An 18,972-nucleotide genomic window follows, 5' to 3' on the forward strand; every position below is an offset into this window, starting at 1 on the left:
TGATGATATCATCTTGATTTTTTACAAAAATATTTCATTTTTTCATTTGGAAAACAATTTGGGTGTGGGCCTATAGTTGGTGCTATGTGGCGTGGTATGTCAAAACCAGGCAGAATTGGGCAGAGCTACGAATCGGGAAACAGCTGCTAAATGACATTTGGGTGATTTTCAGCAATTTTGCAATATTTTTTTGAAATTTGTGATGCTACTAATGTTGAAAATGTTTTGTAAACGTTTCAAATAGAAATTTTATTGACAAAGTGGGTTTTTTCACTAAATTCAAACTTTAAAGGTCTTTTCCCCATTTTTGACATTTTGGAAAGTCCGATTTCAAAATTTACTAACTTTGCTTTGAAATATTCAATTTCAAAAACATAGTGGTATTTGAAAGAGCAAAGTCTATATTTTACTAATATTGCAATAACAAAAACTTGACTTATTGCCCAAATGCACAGGTGATTTTGGCATACCAGGTCACATGCTTTTCAAATGCCTCGAGCAAGATGAAGAATTGAAAAAACTACTTTCAGTCAATACAAATTCCATTTTGTAGACAAAATGAACAGATGCACCATGTATTCCAAACTTGTTCAGACCCTGACTTAATTTGTCTTTGTTTGGGATGAAGTTCCAAATGCTGCAAAATACAGCATGTTGCATGCTCTGCTACATTTTTTTTTGGCTATAAAATACTTTGAATAATGGACACCAAATGGCTAGAGTATTGCAAAATACAAATGACTACTAGTAATATTTTGAAGCTAAAGGCCTATGGAGGTTGGGGCTTAAAAAAGTAAGCAAATGAATGAATTTTCCTTTAAAAAAAAATGATAATCAATGTGTCACTGCAATGCTTTAATATAAAAACTCAAGATGTAAATTTATCATGTAAGACTGCAAGAATGAATTGTCAAGTTGGTTTTGCTAACGTTTGTCACTGTTCGTGGTACACATTCTGTTCCAATTGTGAAAAATGTTAAAATGTTGGTAGCCAGTTACATTTCAATACATTGCTTTATTTATTATTTTATTTATTTGGGTTTATTATCACTATTGAGCAGCTTGAAAGCTGAATTGCACAGTGATTTACAAAATAAAGGTAAATTAAATTTAAAATAAACACAATGCAAAAGAAAGTAAAACACATACAAAATCCACAAATACAATCAATTATTCTAAGACATCGAGCTTAGATAATAGTAGTTAAAAAATCCTATGTTGAGCTATTGATGAGTCTGGTGAGATAGGGCTGGGGGCACCAAGTTATTTCTAAATCTTTTGTGTGAACTGGGATACTCCTCAAGTGTTCTGCTCGATCTAAGATTCATATTTGTGCAAACTTTTTGATTTAGGGAACCACTCATTAAATCTGCCTGATTTAAAAGTACTTTAATAGAGCAAAGTATTGGCTTCCTAGAAAAGTACGGCAAACTCGGCTTTACCCATATCCCCACTTTGTTTGTAGGACATTTCCAAGGAGTGCAGTTTGTGTGATGCCACCAATGCGAGCCTGTCTCACCCACCTCAGTACAGCTACGATCAGCCCACCCCAGGCCAGCCCACATGGTGGCAGTCAATCACCTGGTACAACTACCCTACCCCCTTAGAAGTCAACCTCACCCTCTCCCTAAACCACTCCTACACCATCAACAGTGAGATCAAAATCGTCTTCCAGTCCAGCCTGCCGCGCCGAATGGTCCTCGAGAAATCCTCCGATTACGGCCAAACATGGCAGCCGTATCAGTACTATGCGTACAGCTGCAGTTACTTTGGGATGACGCACGCGGACGCTGCCGCTACCCCGACGGAAGTCATCTGCAGCGAGAGTTACAGCAGCGGGCCCCAGACAGCACTGTACTCAGGCGGTGAGGTCCTGTTCACAGTCCAGGACCGCCTGACTCTTCTGACCAGCTCCCCTTTTCCCCAGGATTTCCAGAGGGCGTATGAGAATGCCACAGAACTGAAGGCATTCTTGGAAGTGACAGACCTGCGGCTTCGTTTGCTGTATCCTGCCACGGACGGCTTGGAATGGACGTATCAGTTCCAAAGCCTGATCCATTACTACTATGCCATATCCAACATTGGCACCTTCCTCATGTAAGTTCATTTTATAATCTCTTTTTTTTATTTTAATGGACTTATGAAAGATATGTGTAAAGGTTTGTGACATGCAAATACTGATTCCTTAAACGTAGGATTTATAAAGGTTTAGCAGCATTGTTTGTTTATGACAAATCAGTCTCAATAATTTTGGAAAACAAGAAAATTATTGCATGCATAGGAACCTATATCTTGTCTTGTTCACTCCAGAAGCATTGTTCTCTCGATTTACACTGGCTGATTTTTTATCTTTTCATCTACGAATTATTATTAAAAGTGGATTCATTGATCCGTTTTTTGGAAAAAAGTAACTCATGAATTAAGGTGGTTTCAGTCATATGATTTGGTCAATACAAATCACAGAGTTAGCTTGTAAAAATGTCACAGAAACATATACATTTTCAAGAAAACTTGTCTGGTTGTTTGAAGATCGCAAGCCTTAGGCCAGTAACATAATACAAATTTGAAGCAAATTTCATGTCAAAAAGCTAACGGCACAATTTCCTAGAGGTGAAATGTGTTCAACTCTCTCAAATATGCAGCATGAATATCTTGCCGTAACATCACAAATTTGCATTGGAGTTGTGAACTGAAGAATGAACAGGCCCCTATGATTAAATATGAACAATTAAATTACAAAGGACAAAACATTGCATAAAACAAAACAGTTTTTCTGTTTCACATATACCTCATCACAATTTCTTTTCAACTTGACAACTTTCAGGAGTTTCAGCTACAAAACTTCCTGAAAATGTTGGTACAAAACTATTGCCCTTGTAGCATATTCATAAATTCCACTGAATCTGTTCATTACAAATGTTAACACAAGGCTAATTTTCTCGTCTGTTTTTTCGTTTCTTTGACTATCCACAGATGTAACTGCAACCTGCATGGCAAATACTGTCACGTGAATGATAACTCAGAGACAGTATGTCAATGTTCTCATAACACCATGGGCAAAAACTGTGAACAGTGCCTCCCTCTGTATAACAATCGGCCATGGGCGGCCGGTTCCACCCTTCCCTATCCAGGGGGGACTCCAAATGAATGCGAAAGTAAGTGATTTGTGTAATCAAAATAATATAGTAATATGCATTTCTTGTAGGGCTGTTCCACCATACATGCCATAGAGCTATATTTAATTACTAGAGCGCTGACTCATGTACAAAATGATGCCTGTTTGCACACAAACCTATGGAGAACTAGAAATGTTGTACGTCTTTTATATGGCTATTTGCATATCTGCATTTGTATTCCATACTGGTGCTTCATCGAAACCGATACGCCCAAAACCAAAACGCACGATCAGCAAAAGAGTGTCATTTTGCTCTACACAAACAGCGCAACACGTGCGCGTATCCGCTGCAGATGATTAAACGTGTTTTTTTTAAACCGTAGCATGCGCTTAAGAAGTTTGCGTACGCTTGCGCATTGCATTTAGATTACACTTTCAAAATTCAATCCATCTAATTTCATTATGTTCTACAAACACGCACATGAATACAAAATGTCTGCACCCAGGATGGCTTCAAAGCTTCTCCACACACAAGAATTTGGAGTTAGCGCTCTAGTAATTTAATAGCTCTATGGAAGATACCGAATATTCAAATTAGGCCTGTCTGTTTACGGTTTTGACTGGAACCTGGTACCCTTTCCCGGTCAAGGTCGGGTACCCGGGTACCCGTAAACCCCCCCCCCCCAAAAAAAAACCCGGAAGTAAGTGTTTTCATTTATAACGCCAACCCGGAAGTAAGTGCTTTCGTTTCTAAACACCCCATTGTGTTCTGTAATGCTTTCTGTGCAGGTATACCGATTTGCAAATGGTTGATTTGTCAGTAAAAAATAGGAATTGCAAATTCAATGTCTATTATATACAGCACCTGAGTTTATGAAATAAAAGAAACGTAAGGTGATTAATAAAGAGTTTAAAGACATCGATGACAAAGTCGGCGAACTTCCAAGAGCTCCCCGCTGTGTATTCTTCAGTGAGTCCATCCGGCCGTCACCTCAGCCCAGGTGGCCCACACTGACTGCAGCGCTGGTTGTAGCATGCATGCAGCGCGCGCAGCGTGGTCGGCTTACTCGGCTAGGCATGCGTACGACGACCGGTGTCATATGAAAATCAGACTCGTATGAAAATCGGACTCTTTTCCCCTTTTATTGGTTAAACCCTTTCACGTGACCAGTCCCTCTCCTAATTATCTATGCATAAGCATGCGCAATACCACCAATGAGTCCGTATTTCATAAAACCTAAATTCATGCTACACCGGCACGGCAGTCAGTACTACTAACGGTAAGTGAAAGCACGTGCACAAAAGGTGTCATGCTTTATCATAGGGACCCGGCGCATGCGTCTTGTACTACGCTAATCGCTAGTCAAGTTGCACTTCTTACGTGCGTTGTGATTGGCCGGTTCCGCAGAAAATATTGGCGCGCGGTTATTTTTATTATTATATCATTTGTTGTTAAAGGTATATTTTTTATCTACACTTTGTTCAATCATAGGAAATTATAAATGCCCTTAAAACTTTCTCAGGCTTTGAGACATCGTACATCAGAAAAAAACGGGTTAAAGAAAAGCAATTAATTGACAAACAGTTTTGACTTTTTCTCAAAATGTGACCAAACATGGCTACTTCCTGAACGTGGCATGATGATCACCGGACAGCAAGGTTATGAGACAGGGAATGTCAGGGACAAGAAATAATCACACAGACACAGCAAAGTAACTTGGGCTTACATTTTGTCATCTTTTTTGATTGTGCGTGACTGCAATTAAAACGCCAATCACTTAGTATCGTTTGTTTATTCCGCCATCTGCGGTGCATCAAAGAAGATCATTTCCTGGCGGCCCGCTACAAGAAACTTATTAAAAACATGATGGGTCAACTTTCGTGCTTCTGGAGACACATCAATTCAAACTTCAAAGATAGTCAACAAAACTGAATACAAACTAAAAACCGCAAGATGGAGTTTTCAGTGAATGATCGGTAATTCACTTTGAACTTTGTAAATCTTAGGTTACGGACTTGTTATGGGTACTACCGGCCATCTGCGGCGCATCAAAGAAGATGATTTCCTGGCTAGCGGCTACAAGAAGCTTTATTACAAACACAAACAATGGGTTGATACTATCGTGTTTCGCCACTTTCGGGCTTCTGGAGACGCATCAAAGATAGTCTAAATAAAACTGAAAACAAAATATAAACCGCAAAATGGAGTTTTGGAATCATCGGTAAACTCACTCTGAACTTTGTAAATCTTCTGTTAGTGATATTTGAATGCACGTACTTGTGGGTTTTTTTTGTCTCGGACGTTGCGTCGAAATTTATAAATTCGGTTACGGGTACCCGACCCGATAAAATGGAACCAGTTCTTGGCCTCCGCGGGCGGGTACCCGGGTACCCGCAACAGGCTTAATTCAAATGCTTTATCATCCACTGCATATCTGAATAGCATTTTAACGATTCAAATATTTGAAACATGTCTCTGTCCGGAAGAAGCTCTGCATTTGTCATTTGCAACTGCTTGACTCACCAATACTGATAACTTCATTGTGGGAAGATTGCGGGGAAGTTGTTCAGAATCTTGCAACTTACACCCACTACGATGTCCGGAACTTGTCTGGAACTCGTCCCAGATATGAATTGAGGTGGGCCCTCAGCACTATATGCTACCGGAGTCTTGATGTCACTAGGAGGTCAACTTAATGCAACCATAATTACTGTTTCATGTGCACTGCAGCAGCCCAAGTAGAGTGTTTCGCTATGGCAGTTGTAAACCTAAGTTTAACAATTGGCTGAAACATTCTCTAGGAAATGATAATAGGTACAACTCTGGTTTTAACTGTCGTGGTGACAATCTGCTGCAAAGCACTTGACCATTTTCAGGTACTTATTTTTGAAAATGTTCTCTGAAAGTAGGATGTAAAATTGCTGTCTGTGATTGTCCATGTTAAACTTTTGCCTCATTTAGGAATGAGCGTGAACTGTTGCAGAGGAAGTGAACTAAATCTGGGAGTGAGGTGATGTAGGGCATCGGCAGGATATAGTACATGATGTATAACATTACGTCGGTGAAGGACAAATTCACTATTAAAATCAACCAAATATTGATTAAAGTCTACTAAGTCAAATTTGATTTTCTGTCGTCTTTTCCCCCCAGAATGCGTTTGCAATGAACATAGTGATAGTTGCACCTATGATGAATCCCTCGGCCAGGGAGTATGTGATGACTGTACAGACAACACAGCTGGTCCATCCTGTGAAATCTGCATCAGCGGTTACCACAGAAATACCTCTGTCTTGGCCAGCAGCCCAGATTCTTGCATTGGTAAAATGTTCATCCCAATTTTCTATTCAGTTAATATTTCAAAAATAAGGGTCACACATTCAGCCATATTTATCAAAAACTTCTATTTAAGATAGATTACTTACCTTCTTTCAAAGATCTGCATCACAGGGATTCCGCAAAATGACTTACCGTAATTTCCTGCGGATAAGACGCGTCTTATCTGACTTTCTAGACCACAAAAACATCGCTGCGCCTTATCTACAGGTGCGCCTTATCTGGTGTCGCTTGAGTTCAAAGTGACGGTCTTTGTGTGAAGAATTCTTTCAATGCCGCAATCAATAATGCAGTCAACCAAGGCTCAACTCTCCAGACATTGTGACCGTATTTTCATTCCAACAATGCCGCGATGTGTTGATCCCCCATGATCGTGCTTTCATTCCAACAATGCCGCAATGCGTTGATCCCCCTTAGTGATCGTGCTTTCGTTCCAACAATGCCGTCATACAAACGTTTTTCTTTGTGGCCGTTTTTTCATTCCGAAAATGCTGCAATCAGAATTACTTAAACGTTTGGAAATCGCATTCACTCAAGTTCTATTGTGTGAACGTTGAGTTCGAAGTCTGCTTTAGACTTAGGATAATATGAAGTACTAATGTTTATTTGTTGCACTTTTGTTTGTTTCATTAAACGTTCAAATCGTTCATTTATTAATTGCCAAAATCGTTCATTTATTAATTGCCAAACGAGAAAAGAGATGGTTCATGTGTCTGTTTCGTTTATTTTATTAGTAAGATATCAAAAAAGTTTAATGATCTTGAAAACAAAACTAACACTAAGAGAAGCGATGTATTAAACAAATATCTTATGAACGTGATTAACTAATTATAGGTTTGAAATAAAGGAAAAGAACTTTAAATACAAAAAAACTTTACAACAATTTTTAAAAAATATAATAAAACATTTTTGTTACGTCTCCCCCGGTGTGACGGGATTATTTTCGTATGGTATATACATATAGGCGACGCTAGTTTTTGTATTAGTCACCGGTAGAGGGCGCAACATCTGGCTCGGAGGGACTGGGCAAGTCTACGAATCTGATCCAGCGTGCGTGTTGCAATATCTTCAGACAGCGCGTGGACCATCGTTTCTGGCCGCTGATTGGGCCGCACTGCATTAACAAAAGGCCAAGGAAGGCCAGGATCGGAAACCGCAAGCAAGCATGCACAGCGCGCGTTGGCTGAATGGATGAAGGTCGGTATCAATTTACATTGGTCTTTTCTTCATGGCTCTACATGTGACCAGCCAATGTGGTTACGGTTTAATTCATCCTCCGAATAGTGTGATCGTTCTAAGGCAACACAATGGCCCCTTTGTGGCGATGTACCGACACCGGGTGACGCCTGGTGTTCTTCTGTGTGCGGTCAAATATGCGGCGGTGCGCCTTATCTGTTGGCGTTTGAATTTTTTTGGGGTGATTTTAGGGACCTGCGCCTTATCCGCCGCGCGCCTTATCCGCAGGAAATTACATTACATTTACAGAGAAAATGTTGGGAACCCCGATTTGTTTACATTAGCCGTGTCTAAATGAATTTCAAGCATTGAATTTTGAGCCAGACTGTTATCAAAAAGACTGCTGCCAAATATAAAGTATTAAAATCACAGTGAGATTCACTGCGAGATATCAGGTCCCACAGCACATGTATATTCAGTATTATACTCATGGCGATTCTGTGAAAGGAAATGTGTGACTAGAATTGGTTTGATTTTTGAGGACCAAAATTTTGTACCCTGAAATTCCTTCCCTCGTTTATCACACAGAAACAACAAATTTCCAAGATTTAGTTGTGTGAACATTCATATTCTACTTTTTAGCAATCTTTCCAACAATTATCATTTTGTGGTAATGAATTTTCGAGCCCCAAAAGGGCGCATTCTCTTGTATTTGAAGCATTCTCTTGGTTCTGAAGCAATTTGAGACTTAAAATCAAAACCTTGGGCTTGATTACACTAATCGTGTTGTAGAAAAGCCATGTTAAGTAAAACAAGTAGAAAATCGTGCTTACCCGAAGCATTTTCTCAGCAAACTAGGAATGGTGACTTCTTTGCTTAAAGCTTACTGACTCTTTTAACCAGTTCACGCAAAGGTTTTGCGGTATTCCAAGCGAGGCCGGAAATATCTGTCAGACCCGCTAGCAGCGAGCGAGGCCGGAAACATGAGTGTGCTGCCCGAGGGTGATGGCTTCAACCCGCCTGGCTTGAGGTCGAGTGAAAAGTAATCCTGCGCCTCGTTCCGTTCTTGTCAAAATAATCCCGGCGTCAACTGGTTAATAAGTGGATGAAGATTCCCTAAGCAGAAATCACAAGCTAAGCATCACTATCAAATTATTCTTTTATTGATGTTAAATTCAGAGTAGTCAGGACACACCAGGGGTGAACATCGACAAAACATTCATCTATTCCTTGACTTGTGACTTTGACTTTACCTGTGACTTGTGATTGCGTAATGATTGCAGGTTAGTTTTGTTCAAATATTCAGTGGAAACCTTCGATTGTTTCAATATGTAGAATGCAACTGTGAGCCAATTGGCACAGTGGTGAACGGCACAAGTTGCTCCCAGTTCTCTGTGGATGGCAAGCCCGTTGGTCAGTGTAATTGCATTGACAATGTGGAGGGCCGTGCCTGTGATGTGTGCATGGATGAGTACTACGGACTGCTTCTAGAAGACCAACTTGGAACATGTAAAGGTGGGTGAATTGGGTCTCTGGCTGTCGTGATCATCACAGTGACATATATTGGTGATTATGGGTTGGTGGTGGAATAATCCTGAAAGTTTCCAAAATTGGACATTTGTAAGCTTGGAGGGGGGTGGGAATGGGAGTGGATTTAATGCACCATCAGCCAATATACATAGGAATTATGCAACCAATTTGTTTCACAAATTTCACAAAACATGGCATAGCTGAGAAACATTTTAAATGTTTTGAACAACTTATAAACGTTAAAAACAGCTATGAGATGGCAAAACTGTTATTTCATCCGGTTGTTGAATGCTGTATGCCCAATCATCTCTCTAAATCCCAAAGAGTGAAATTAGGGACTAGACGTTTTACAGTGAAAATCACTCTCATTTTAAATTGAAATACTTGAGTTTTCACTCGAGCTTCATCTGAAGTGATTTTTTTTTCAGAGTATACTCTGAAAGAAGAATCACTTCTGTCTAAGCTCGAGTGAAAACTCGATCTTAATGATTGAATGAAATTCAATCTAAAACGTCTAGTCCCTAGTTTCTGACTGTGGGAGTGAATCTTCACTCCAATGGAGTGAATTTGGAACTGTACTCAGGCTTGGAATTGGTAGAGTTCCCCCCCCCCCAAAAAAAGTTTCCTTTGGTATACTGGTTGACTACAACTGTATCGGTATTGAGTATTTACGGGTTAATGCATAAAATATGCATATATTTGCTTCAGAAGTTATGTGTTTAACACACTTTAATTTCATACAATGGACATTTTGTGTTTTGCAAGCTGTGCACCCAAATATTGCACTAGCTAAATTGTGGATTTATAAACATTTACTTTTTTACACAGACTGCAATTGCAATCTCCTGGGCACCATCAATGCGAGCAATGTCTGTGAGAAGCAGGCTGGAGCTTGCCCCTGCAAACCAAGCACGGACACCCGTACCTGCGGAGAATGTAAAGATGGTTACTATGGATACCCAACCACAGAAACTGAGGTACATTCAGCATTTTGCTGAATTTGAGAGTTATATTTGGTTGGACTACAAAAACAGGCCTTAATGTGACCTGTGCAATACTGTACTGGCTATCTACCATCTGAGTCATCTAGGCCTTTTAAACAGTCTCCAAGTATTTCTGCAATAAAGAAGCGTGGTTTACCACAGCTTGACTAATTTCACAAATTGACACACCGTTCCACTCAGCAGCGAAACCAAGTTTTGGAGAAAATAAATCCGTCACTGCATCAAAATGGAAAAATTAGCGCATGCGTACATTTGCCACACGTACGTAACATGTGTTTGTACACAGATTTGCCGTACGATCCTACATAACATTTGTACATTCATAGAATACAGAACTAGCTGTCTCTTCAACAAAATGCACATTTTTTGCGACTATGTGCTAGCAGACACGTGTAAAATTGTTGAGACAAAGTGATGAACCAAGATTCAAAACAAAAACTGATTTGCTGCACATTTGTCACTTTGTGTAATTGGTGTAATTAACAAACAGTGCAATTTTGTATCTTAAAATTTAGAAGATTATGTAGAGGACATAACAAAATGTGAGAATATAAAAAAAATCTCAACTTGCTTAAAATCGGTGACGATTTGGACCTTATAATATTAGCATGCAAGTGCGAAGTTGGTTACTGTACTCTTCAACCAATGGTCTTTAATTGAACATGTGCATGTTTCTCTCGTAATGAAATTATCCTCTCTGTTATGCACAATTTCTAACTGTTTTCTCATTAGGAGTGTGCAGCATGTGACTGCAACGTTGGAGGTTCCACTTCACCGGTATGCAACAAAGTCTCAGGTCGCTGTTCATGCCGCAGTAACATCACTGACAGACAGTGTGCGGTTACCGACCAAGGCTTTTACTTCGAGTTTCTTGACAGTAATAGGTGAGGAATGTGATTCAGAATTAAAAATTGCAGAGTTAAAAATATAGAGGATTCTAAACAAGGGCGGATCCAGAACACAATTTTAGGGGGGGGCCAAAAAAATTTCGATTCTAGATGCTCTGTGGTGCGATCTGAGGCAATTTCTGACCACTTTAAACAATGTTTTTTTGAGGAAAAGATGGTGGTGTACTCATTGCCTGCCTTTATTGCGATGTCACATAAAAAAAAAAAAAATTGGTCTCGTTTTTGGGGGGGCCATGGCCCCCTTTGGCCCCCCCCTGGATCCGCCCTTGATTCTAAAACAATAGTTCCTCTGCTTATCGAATTGCATAGCAGATACACCCAAAATGATTTTGCCAAAAATCCGGTAAAATTTTAATTTCTCCTACTTTGTGATAAGTTCTTGTCATATTTTTCAATCATTATTGTACAATTGTTCTATTTGACTGCTGCAAGATCCAGTGCAAGCCTCAACGTATTATCTGGATTCCTTGTGCCAGGATTTTAATTTTCCTTTACTTTGGTCTCAAAATTCAGTTGTATTGATGATATTCTGTGGTATGGGCTCCAGTGTTGTAGGTCTCGAGACCGGTCTCGGTCTCGGTCTCAAGACCACTTTTTGCTGGTCTTGGTTTCGGGAGCTGTGGTCTTGGTCTCGGTCTCGGTCCCCTTTGGTCTCGATATTTTGGCTGGTCTCGAGTCGAGACCAGCCAAAAAGTGAGGGGGGGGGGGGCGGATTTCGCCCCGGCCCCAGTTTAGGATTAAGTAGGGAATCAGTTGAGGGCAAATGTGACTGCAGTGTGATGCTAATGGACATGTCTCTCTTCACTTTCTAGTGAGTGAGGCATAGTCCAACAACCATTGCTCCTCTTCTTATTTCTTGTTTTTATTGTGGGATGGTTTGTTGAAACAAGCACTTTATAGCCATCCTCATTGATTCCAAATACAACTGAGATTTAAATCTTATGAATCAAGATTGAAACATTATTTTTACCGTCAGATTTTTTGTTTTGAATATGGGAAACAATTCAACTCTTTTTCCCCCAGAAATATTTGTGATTTTTTTTCTATTTTCCTTTTCAATTTTTACCTTATTCGTGGAGCAGGGAAAACGTTGTGTTTTTTTCATTATATTTATTAATGGATATTCATCAATTCGTAGACCGTTAAATTGCTATTAGTGGTGGACAGCTGAATTATGTGATCTCTTTATTAAAATAGGCACGACTTGGGAATAGAGAATGCAAATTTTCAGAGTTACTACTCAATAACATGTTCTTTATCCCAATTATATATTTTTTTTACAAATATGGAGGGTGCCATTTCTTTTCTTTTTTTATCATACTGTCACTTTATTTTTGACTTGCCATGTATTCGTCTTTTCATCTGTGATAAACACAAATTGAGCTACTGCCATAGTGACACAAAAAAAGAGCCTAATTGCCTGCCTTGTCTCCTTTCTAAATGTCAGTTGCGTTTGCATGAGTCGAGAAGACTTTTGTTCCATTAATCGCTAAATGCTGTTTACGGCCATCACAATAACCAAGAGTGAAATATTGGCAATATGTTGTACTTGTAAATTACTAAAATATTCAAGTAAATCGCCCGGCATAGTAGCCAATGCGGGCGATACGCTGGTACAAAACACAGAGAGGCGTGCGCACTGAACCGTGAATGCTAAAAGTACATCTCGCCCACCACATTCAGTTTGTGACAGCGCCCTTCTATTGTGTCGGCCTCATTCTCAAATAGGCTAATGGCGATGATGACGGCGGGCAGATTAACAGAAGATAGATCAGGCAAATATGGTTCATCAATCTTCTATAGTGTATGTAATGGTATTGACATTAAACAAAAATAAAGTGGCATTACATTTCAGCCTAAGCCAGGCCTCTCTGGCGACCACCTCTCAATTTTTAGGTCTACATGTACAAGTCTATATTCCATGACTGAAATTTTTTAAAATAAATCAATATTTTCTTGCTCCAAATTTTTTTGAATCAGGTTTACAAGGAGGTCCAATGTAAAATTAAAGCTGCTATTAAATATCTGTTAGTAGTCATTGCTGAAACCAAGGGGTGGCTGTGGAGTTTAGGGTCCTGTAACAGTTTAGTTTAGTTCCTATAACAGATGAAACATCCACCTTTAACTTTTTAATTTTGTCAAGTTTCAACATCGCAAAAAACTAGTACAAATTGCCTTACTCCTAAGTTAGAGTTTCTTCGTCAGATTGACACTTTATAGTAGTTAAACAATATTATATTTAAAAAAATATGCTTTTAAAAAAGTGGCAACAATATATGGACTTCATCAAATTAGGTTTTCCCCTTCTTTAAATTAGGTTGTTTCCCTTTTTTAAAATTGATTGTGACAATAACAAATTATGTTGCCATGTTGTAATTTATGGTATGAAGCAAACATGAAGAGCACTCGCATGACACAATTAAGCAGGTACAAGTGATTCCTATCTTTCTATCACTTCCTTCACATCCCCATCAACATAACCATCTCAAGGACAGACTGTTCAGCTGTAATTAGTGACTTGTTTTTTTATTTAGATTATTGTTATTTATTATCCGCGGTCTCGGTCTCGGTCTCAGTCTCGGACCATTTCGGTCTCGGTCTCGGTCCGCTTTGAAGGGGTTGGTCTCGGTCTCGGTCTCGGTCTCGCAACTTCAGGTCTCGGTCTCGGTCTCGGACTATCCGGTCTCGACTACAACACTGATGGGCTCCATGCGCCAAAAAAAGAGGGCGCATTTTTACCACTTTTGAGAGCCCTTGGACGGGACACTACACAGCGTGTGCGTACTGTACTGTACTGATTTGCGCGCGAAGTACGCACGTCTTCCTCAATGTGCCAAAGCTACAGCATCTTCATGTGAGCGTCAGGCGTCGGCGAGCGAAAACGTTTGAATTTAGTTTGCGTTGGTCTCCCAGACTAATTCCCGCCCCCAATAACTTTGGATCATTCGAAATATGCAGTGGATGGATCGGGAACCAGTCTCGGTCTCCCCAACTCTCCTTTTATTGCCGTCGAAGGAGTACTTGTGCACTGAGCCCATGGAACAAACCAGTCAAAAGCCAAATCTCCTCTTGACCATTGAATCTCATTCTTTTCAGCTATGATTCTTGGGAGGCAGATTCAGACTGTGTCCGGACCTCCGATGTGCCTGTTGATCTCTTCACCGGTGCCGGTTTTCAGACTTGTTACCAAGGCAACCAGGTGACATTCAGGGGAGTCACAGCTGCCACCAGCCTGGCTGATGCATTGTAAGTTGCATACAAGATCTGTAAATGGTGCTGTGAGGTTGACTCAGTAGAGATTGTGAAGCATGCATCACATTATGTTACTTGTTTGCATGTGTGTATGTTACAGATTGAAATAGACCAATTTCCAAATGAATATGAACAAACTTGTCCCATTATTGCATGGGAGAATGCAGTGGTGCATGGTAGTAGTGGCATCAAGTGTTCTTCAACAGAGGCGTAGCAAGAAAAAAATAATGGGCGGGGTTTACCAAATTTTTTCCCTGAAGTAAAGGTTTGATACATCTGCAAACAGCATGCCAGCGCAAGTAGCCGTGTGCAGAGGGCATGTTTAACACACTGATCAGATGCGTGCCTACCCTTGCCCCCTCCCCCCCCCCATTTTTTAGGTGCCTCCCCCTCCAACCCCCCCTCAACCCCCCCCCCCCTCCCCCCACCCATCATGGATTACAAATCCCAAAACTTTGAAGACTTTGACTGCCATTCAGTTATATTTCATATATTTTTGAGAGGAGTGAAAATGCAATTTAGTTATCTATCCCTTAGAGGGGTTTTTGTTTTTAGATGGGAACACCACACAAAAATAGTCCACACTAATTGGAGGGTCATGATTTTGAATCTGATCATCTCATGATGACATCATTTGTTAGCTACATGTTGATACCCCGTTTGCTACCAAAGACTGTAAATTGTCCAACATTGACAACAGTTTTATGAAAAATGATGCAGCTTGAATTGTTGAAAATCTAAAGAGTATGTGAGTGGAAATTGCTGCGTGACAATGTCACGCTGCCCGAAACGAACGGCAGGGAATACCGATCGCACAGTGCTTATATGCATAGTAGCTCGAGTATTGAATTACCCGCGCTTTGTTCTGGCACTGTGCAGTCGATAGGGGCCAATTACAGGCACGTGTGGTTACGTTTTGCAATTTCTCCTCGCTTAATCTTAAAATTTGCAACTTTTGAAACTGCATAATTTTTTATAAACCGTTGTCAATATTGGATGACTTACAGTCTTTGGCAGCAAACGGGGTATCAAAATGTAGCTAACAAATGTTTATATAAATAACCTCATCATAAGAGGATCAGATTCAAAATTATGACCCCTCCAATGAGTGTGGTCTTTGTTGTGGTGTTCATGTCTAATCATATCCAAGACACAAATATAATTTTAAAGTTTTATGTTTTCTTCCAGATTTTACCGTCCTGCCATCCGCTACACCTACACCTCCAGTACCCCTTGGCAACAAGCCAACTTGAACATTGTCGTTGCCCAATCAGACGCCAACCCTTCGCTCTGCCCGGTGGCTGTAGGCACTTCCATCTCAACGCTGGTCATCAGCTTACCCCCTGGCACGGCAACAGCCTGGTATGCCTCAGAGAGGGAGGCGTTGACGTTGGATCGGCGGTGCCGGTATGATGTCACATTGACGCTGAGTGCCAGAGGAACGGGAGCTCAGGAGATTGCCATTGATGCCTTGGTGATCATGCCTGCCACTACATCCTTCTCTGTCTACACACAAGCTGGTAAGGCTGAAAGCAGTGATTTGAAAGGAAAAAAGTGGACAACTTTTGCAAATCTCCAAAAACGCATTATAATTGTTAAATTATTATGAAAAATCTTGTAATACTTTGTTGAAAGTAAATAATAGTATCAAGCAACCAGTGAAATTGTAGCACCTGAAGGAGAGGTGACTGTAATTAAAAAAAAAAAACTTTCAATTTTCAATCAATTTTCAATGATTGCTCAGTGGAGGGATTGTTGGAAAACTGCATTATTTTCTATCTGTTAAAGGGACACTAGGTCCTGGAACAGCCCAATTGGGCTGCAAAACGCGCTTTGAACGAGATCATGTTAATCGGAAATAACATTTAAAAGTAGGATATAAACATCCACACAACTATCCTTTCAAAACTGGGCGTTTTTGTGTTATTCCTGTATTATGCGTGCGAGAACGAATTTCGGGGTCCACTTTTGCGACCCCATAAATTCGAGCTGTTTGGATGCTAGTTGTGATTTCATTCGTAAAGTGTTTGCCTTTTGTGGACGTTGAAGAAACCACTTTTGGTGCATTGGTGATTGGTCACCGCGCGCTGTTCCCGAGACACACAACGTGTATATCGTACACTGAGAACGACACGAAAAACGTATTCTTACTCTGTCATGTCCGATGTAAACAAGCGGGTTTTTTTCGTCTTTTCTCGGGAACGGTAAGACATTAGGTTGTTTTCCTTTCAACCAGATACAGGCTAAGTAAACAATCCAAAACATAAAATTTTCGGGGATTTCAGGACCGAGTGTCCCTTTAAGCCAGAAAGAAACTATTAATTTTACTAATAAGCCAGTTCAGTATTTCAATGACATTCAGGATAACATCGCTGACGTGATGTTACGCGATGTTACGCGCATGCCCATTCTGCTGGTAATTTACATGCAAGCCTTGTGCGTCCGCGTTATGCGCCTTGGAAACGTTCATTGTGCACATGCGCAGTTGAAATACCGAACTGGCTTATTCATGTAGGTAGGGATCCAAGGAGGTGTTTAGTGGAAAAAAAGCCACAAAATTTCCTAAAGTTTCCTACGTCATAACTCATGATTGAAAAGCTTGATTGAAACGTAATGCCTCACCTTCCTTGAAAAATCTTGGACCTCAACACCCAAGCCAACCCCACCACCCAAGCCAATCCCACCACCCCCTTGGAAAATCCAGGATGCACTAGTGTAGTTGTGGTGATCATAATGGCCAGTAAGTTGACTAATATTTGTTTTGTTTTTCCCAAGATGCTAGCATGATGGAGTTTTATACAGCATGCATCAGTAACATGACAGCGATGGCGACACGGCAGTCTGCTGTAGACCAATGTCAGGCATTTATGTTTGCCGTGTCAGCGGAGGTCAATGATGGAGCAGTAGGTGAGTCAGAAAGAGAGAAAGCTTATAGACATTTCCAGGGAAGTTTGCAATTTAAGATTGAGGGTAAAGCTTTGCAGTAGAGTATCAAGAAATTTTGCAGGACTACTACAGCCTGTTTGAAATTCTCTTGTATGCTGATAAGTAATTACAGACAATAATTGACTTGCATGTATTTAACAACATACACTTCAGTAGAAGATTCTGCAGCAGGTTCTTGTAGTAAGCTGTTGTTTCTTCCAAAGCTGTGTTGGCATTGGACTTATTTTGGTTAAACTAACAGAGACTGTTGTCTACTTAATCAGATTAAGTCCAGTGCAGACAGCTGGTAAACTACCCAAATTGTCAAGATATTGACTGTCGATTAATTGTTTTACAGTTCGCAGTGGTTAGTTTTACGAGCCAACTGAGTCGCGGAAGAATTACATTGTTAGTTTTACATCACTAAAAAGTCCTGTGCGGATGTGGGTCACCTATATTGATTTCTGTAACTCACACGAATAGGCCTACATGGTGTGTGAGATTCTACCATATTTCTGCTGTGTGCTGTGATATTATTTGGTGCATTTTTCCACAACCACATGTGGTATTGGGTTAAAAGTTTAATAGTAGGGCGCCCTCGTAAGATTCTGAGAGAGAACGGTACGGTAAGGTTCACACATCAAATGACTTTCCACGCGCCAAAATTAATCTTAGAGTGGACACACTTTAGAATAACGACAATGGAATGTCATCAATCACTTGCGGTTACTTTGTACAAAATTAAGTCCAATGTGAACATGGCTTTAGCGCTTTTCGTCATTGTTTCATGCTTCCAGAGTGTGACTGTGACCCAGCTGGTACCGTCGGTAGTGGCTGCAGTTCGTACGGTGGAGGATGTACATGTAAGAGTGGTGTGGGTGGACGTCGCTGTGATCGCTGCCTGCCAGGATTCTATGGCTTCACAGCACAGGGATGTACACGTAAGAAAGATTCTCTCATCTTCCTTAAAAAGTTTCCTAAACATTTCTATACAACACATTCTCCTTGTACATTGAAATTGGTGGGAAACCCTTTCTTTCTTTATGGTTCGGTTAATGATTTGTAACCAAATGCCAGATCCTCTTTGGGCAGGCATATTTTCCCAATTTAATACAAATTTCAAATTATTTGCCCTCACTATATACAATTTTTTCAGCCGTGTAAAATTGGTGTCATATCCGACTCAATTTTCTCTCATAACAAGTATGAAATGAGCCAAAAGTTTCAATAAAACTCGTACGGTCGAAATAAATAAGTCTGATGAACAGGCCACACTTTTGTACAACATACTGTCACATTATATGTACGTAAATCTGCACATGTTGGGTTAGACTTGAAATCAAGTCTGTAACGAGTGGTTTTAATCGCGTCCGCCGCGCGCGACTGCCAAGCTCTGTGCAGGGGGTACGACATACCGCATGATGTCCTAGTAGCGGGGACGCTACGTACATTTTTGACCCCATGCGTGTGCGATCCCATGCGTGTACTGCATTGAAATGAAGTCTGTAATGAGTGGTTTTAACCGCGTCCGCCGCGCGCGGCTGCCAAGCTCTGTGCCGGGGGTACGACATACCGCATGATGTCCTAGTAGCGGGGACGCTACGTACATTTTCGACCCCATGCGTGTGCGATCCCATGCGTGTACTGCATTACAGACTTGAATAACTCGTTGTCAGTTTGTGCACAGGCAATGAGACTTGCTACCAAAATTGGACGGAGCAGTCTGAT

The 18,972-nt window shown here is 40.5% G+C and overlaps 1 protein-coding gene across 1 annotated transcript in view; it reads left to right on the forward strand.

Moving 5' to 3' along the window:
* LOC119720838 (laminin subunit alpha-1-like) overlaps window positions 1–18,972 on the forward strand; it is a 40,828-nt gene that overhangs the window by 3,295 nt on the left and 18,561 nt on the right. The window contains exons 3-12 of the mRNA XM_038190694.1: window positions 1,466–2,097; window positions 2,974–3,155; window positions 6,267–6,434; window positions 8,961–9,140; window positions 9,984–10,132; window positions 10,892–11,043; window positions 14,164–14,313; window positions 15,508–15,839; window positions 17,095–17,226; window positions 18,042–18,185. Of these exons, the coding sequence (XP_038046622.1) occupies window positions 1,466–2,097; window positions 2,974–3,155; window positions 6,267–6,434; window positions 8,961–9,140; window positions 9,984–10,132; window positions 10,892–11,043; window positions 14,164–14,313; window positions 15,508–15,839; window positions 17,095–17,226; window positions 18,042–18,185 (2,221 nt within the window). The remainder of the gene's footprint in view (window positions 1–1,465; window positions 2,098–2,973; window positions 3,156–6,266; window positions 6,435–8,960; window positions 9,141–9,983; window positions 10,133–10,891; window positions 11,044–14,163; window positions 14,314–15,507; window positions 15,840–17,094; window positions 17,227–18,041; window positions 18,186–18,972) is intronic.

This window comes from Patiria miniata, unplaced genomic scaffold, assembly GCF_015706575.1.
Source record: "Patiria miniata isolate m_02_andy unplaced genomic scaffold, ASM1570657v1 HiC_scaffold_9, whole genome shotgun sequence".
Taxonomy (NCBI): domain Eukaryota; kingdom Metazoa; phylum Echinodermata; class Asteroidea; order Valvatida; family Asterinidae; genus Patiria; species Patiria miniata.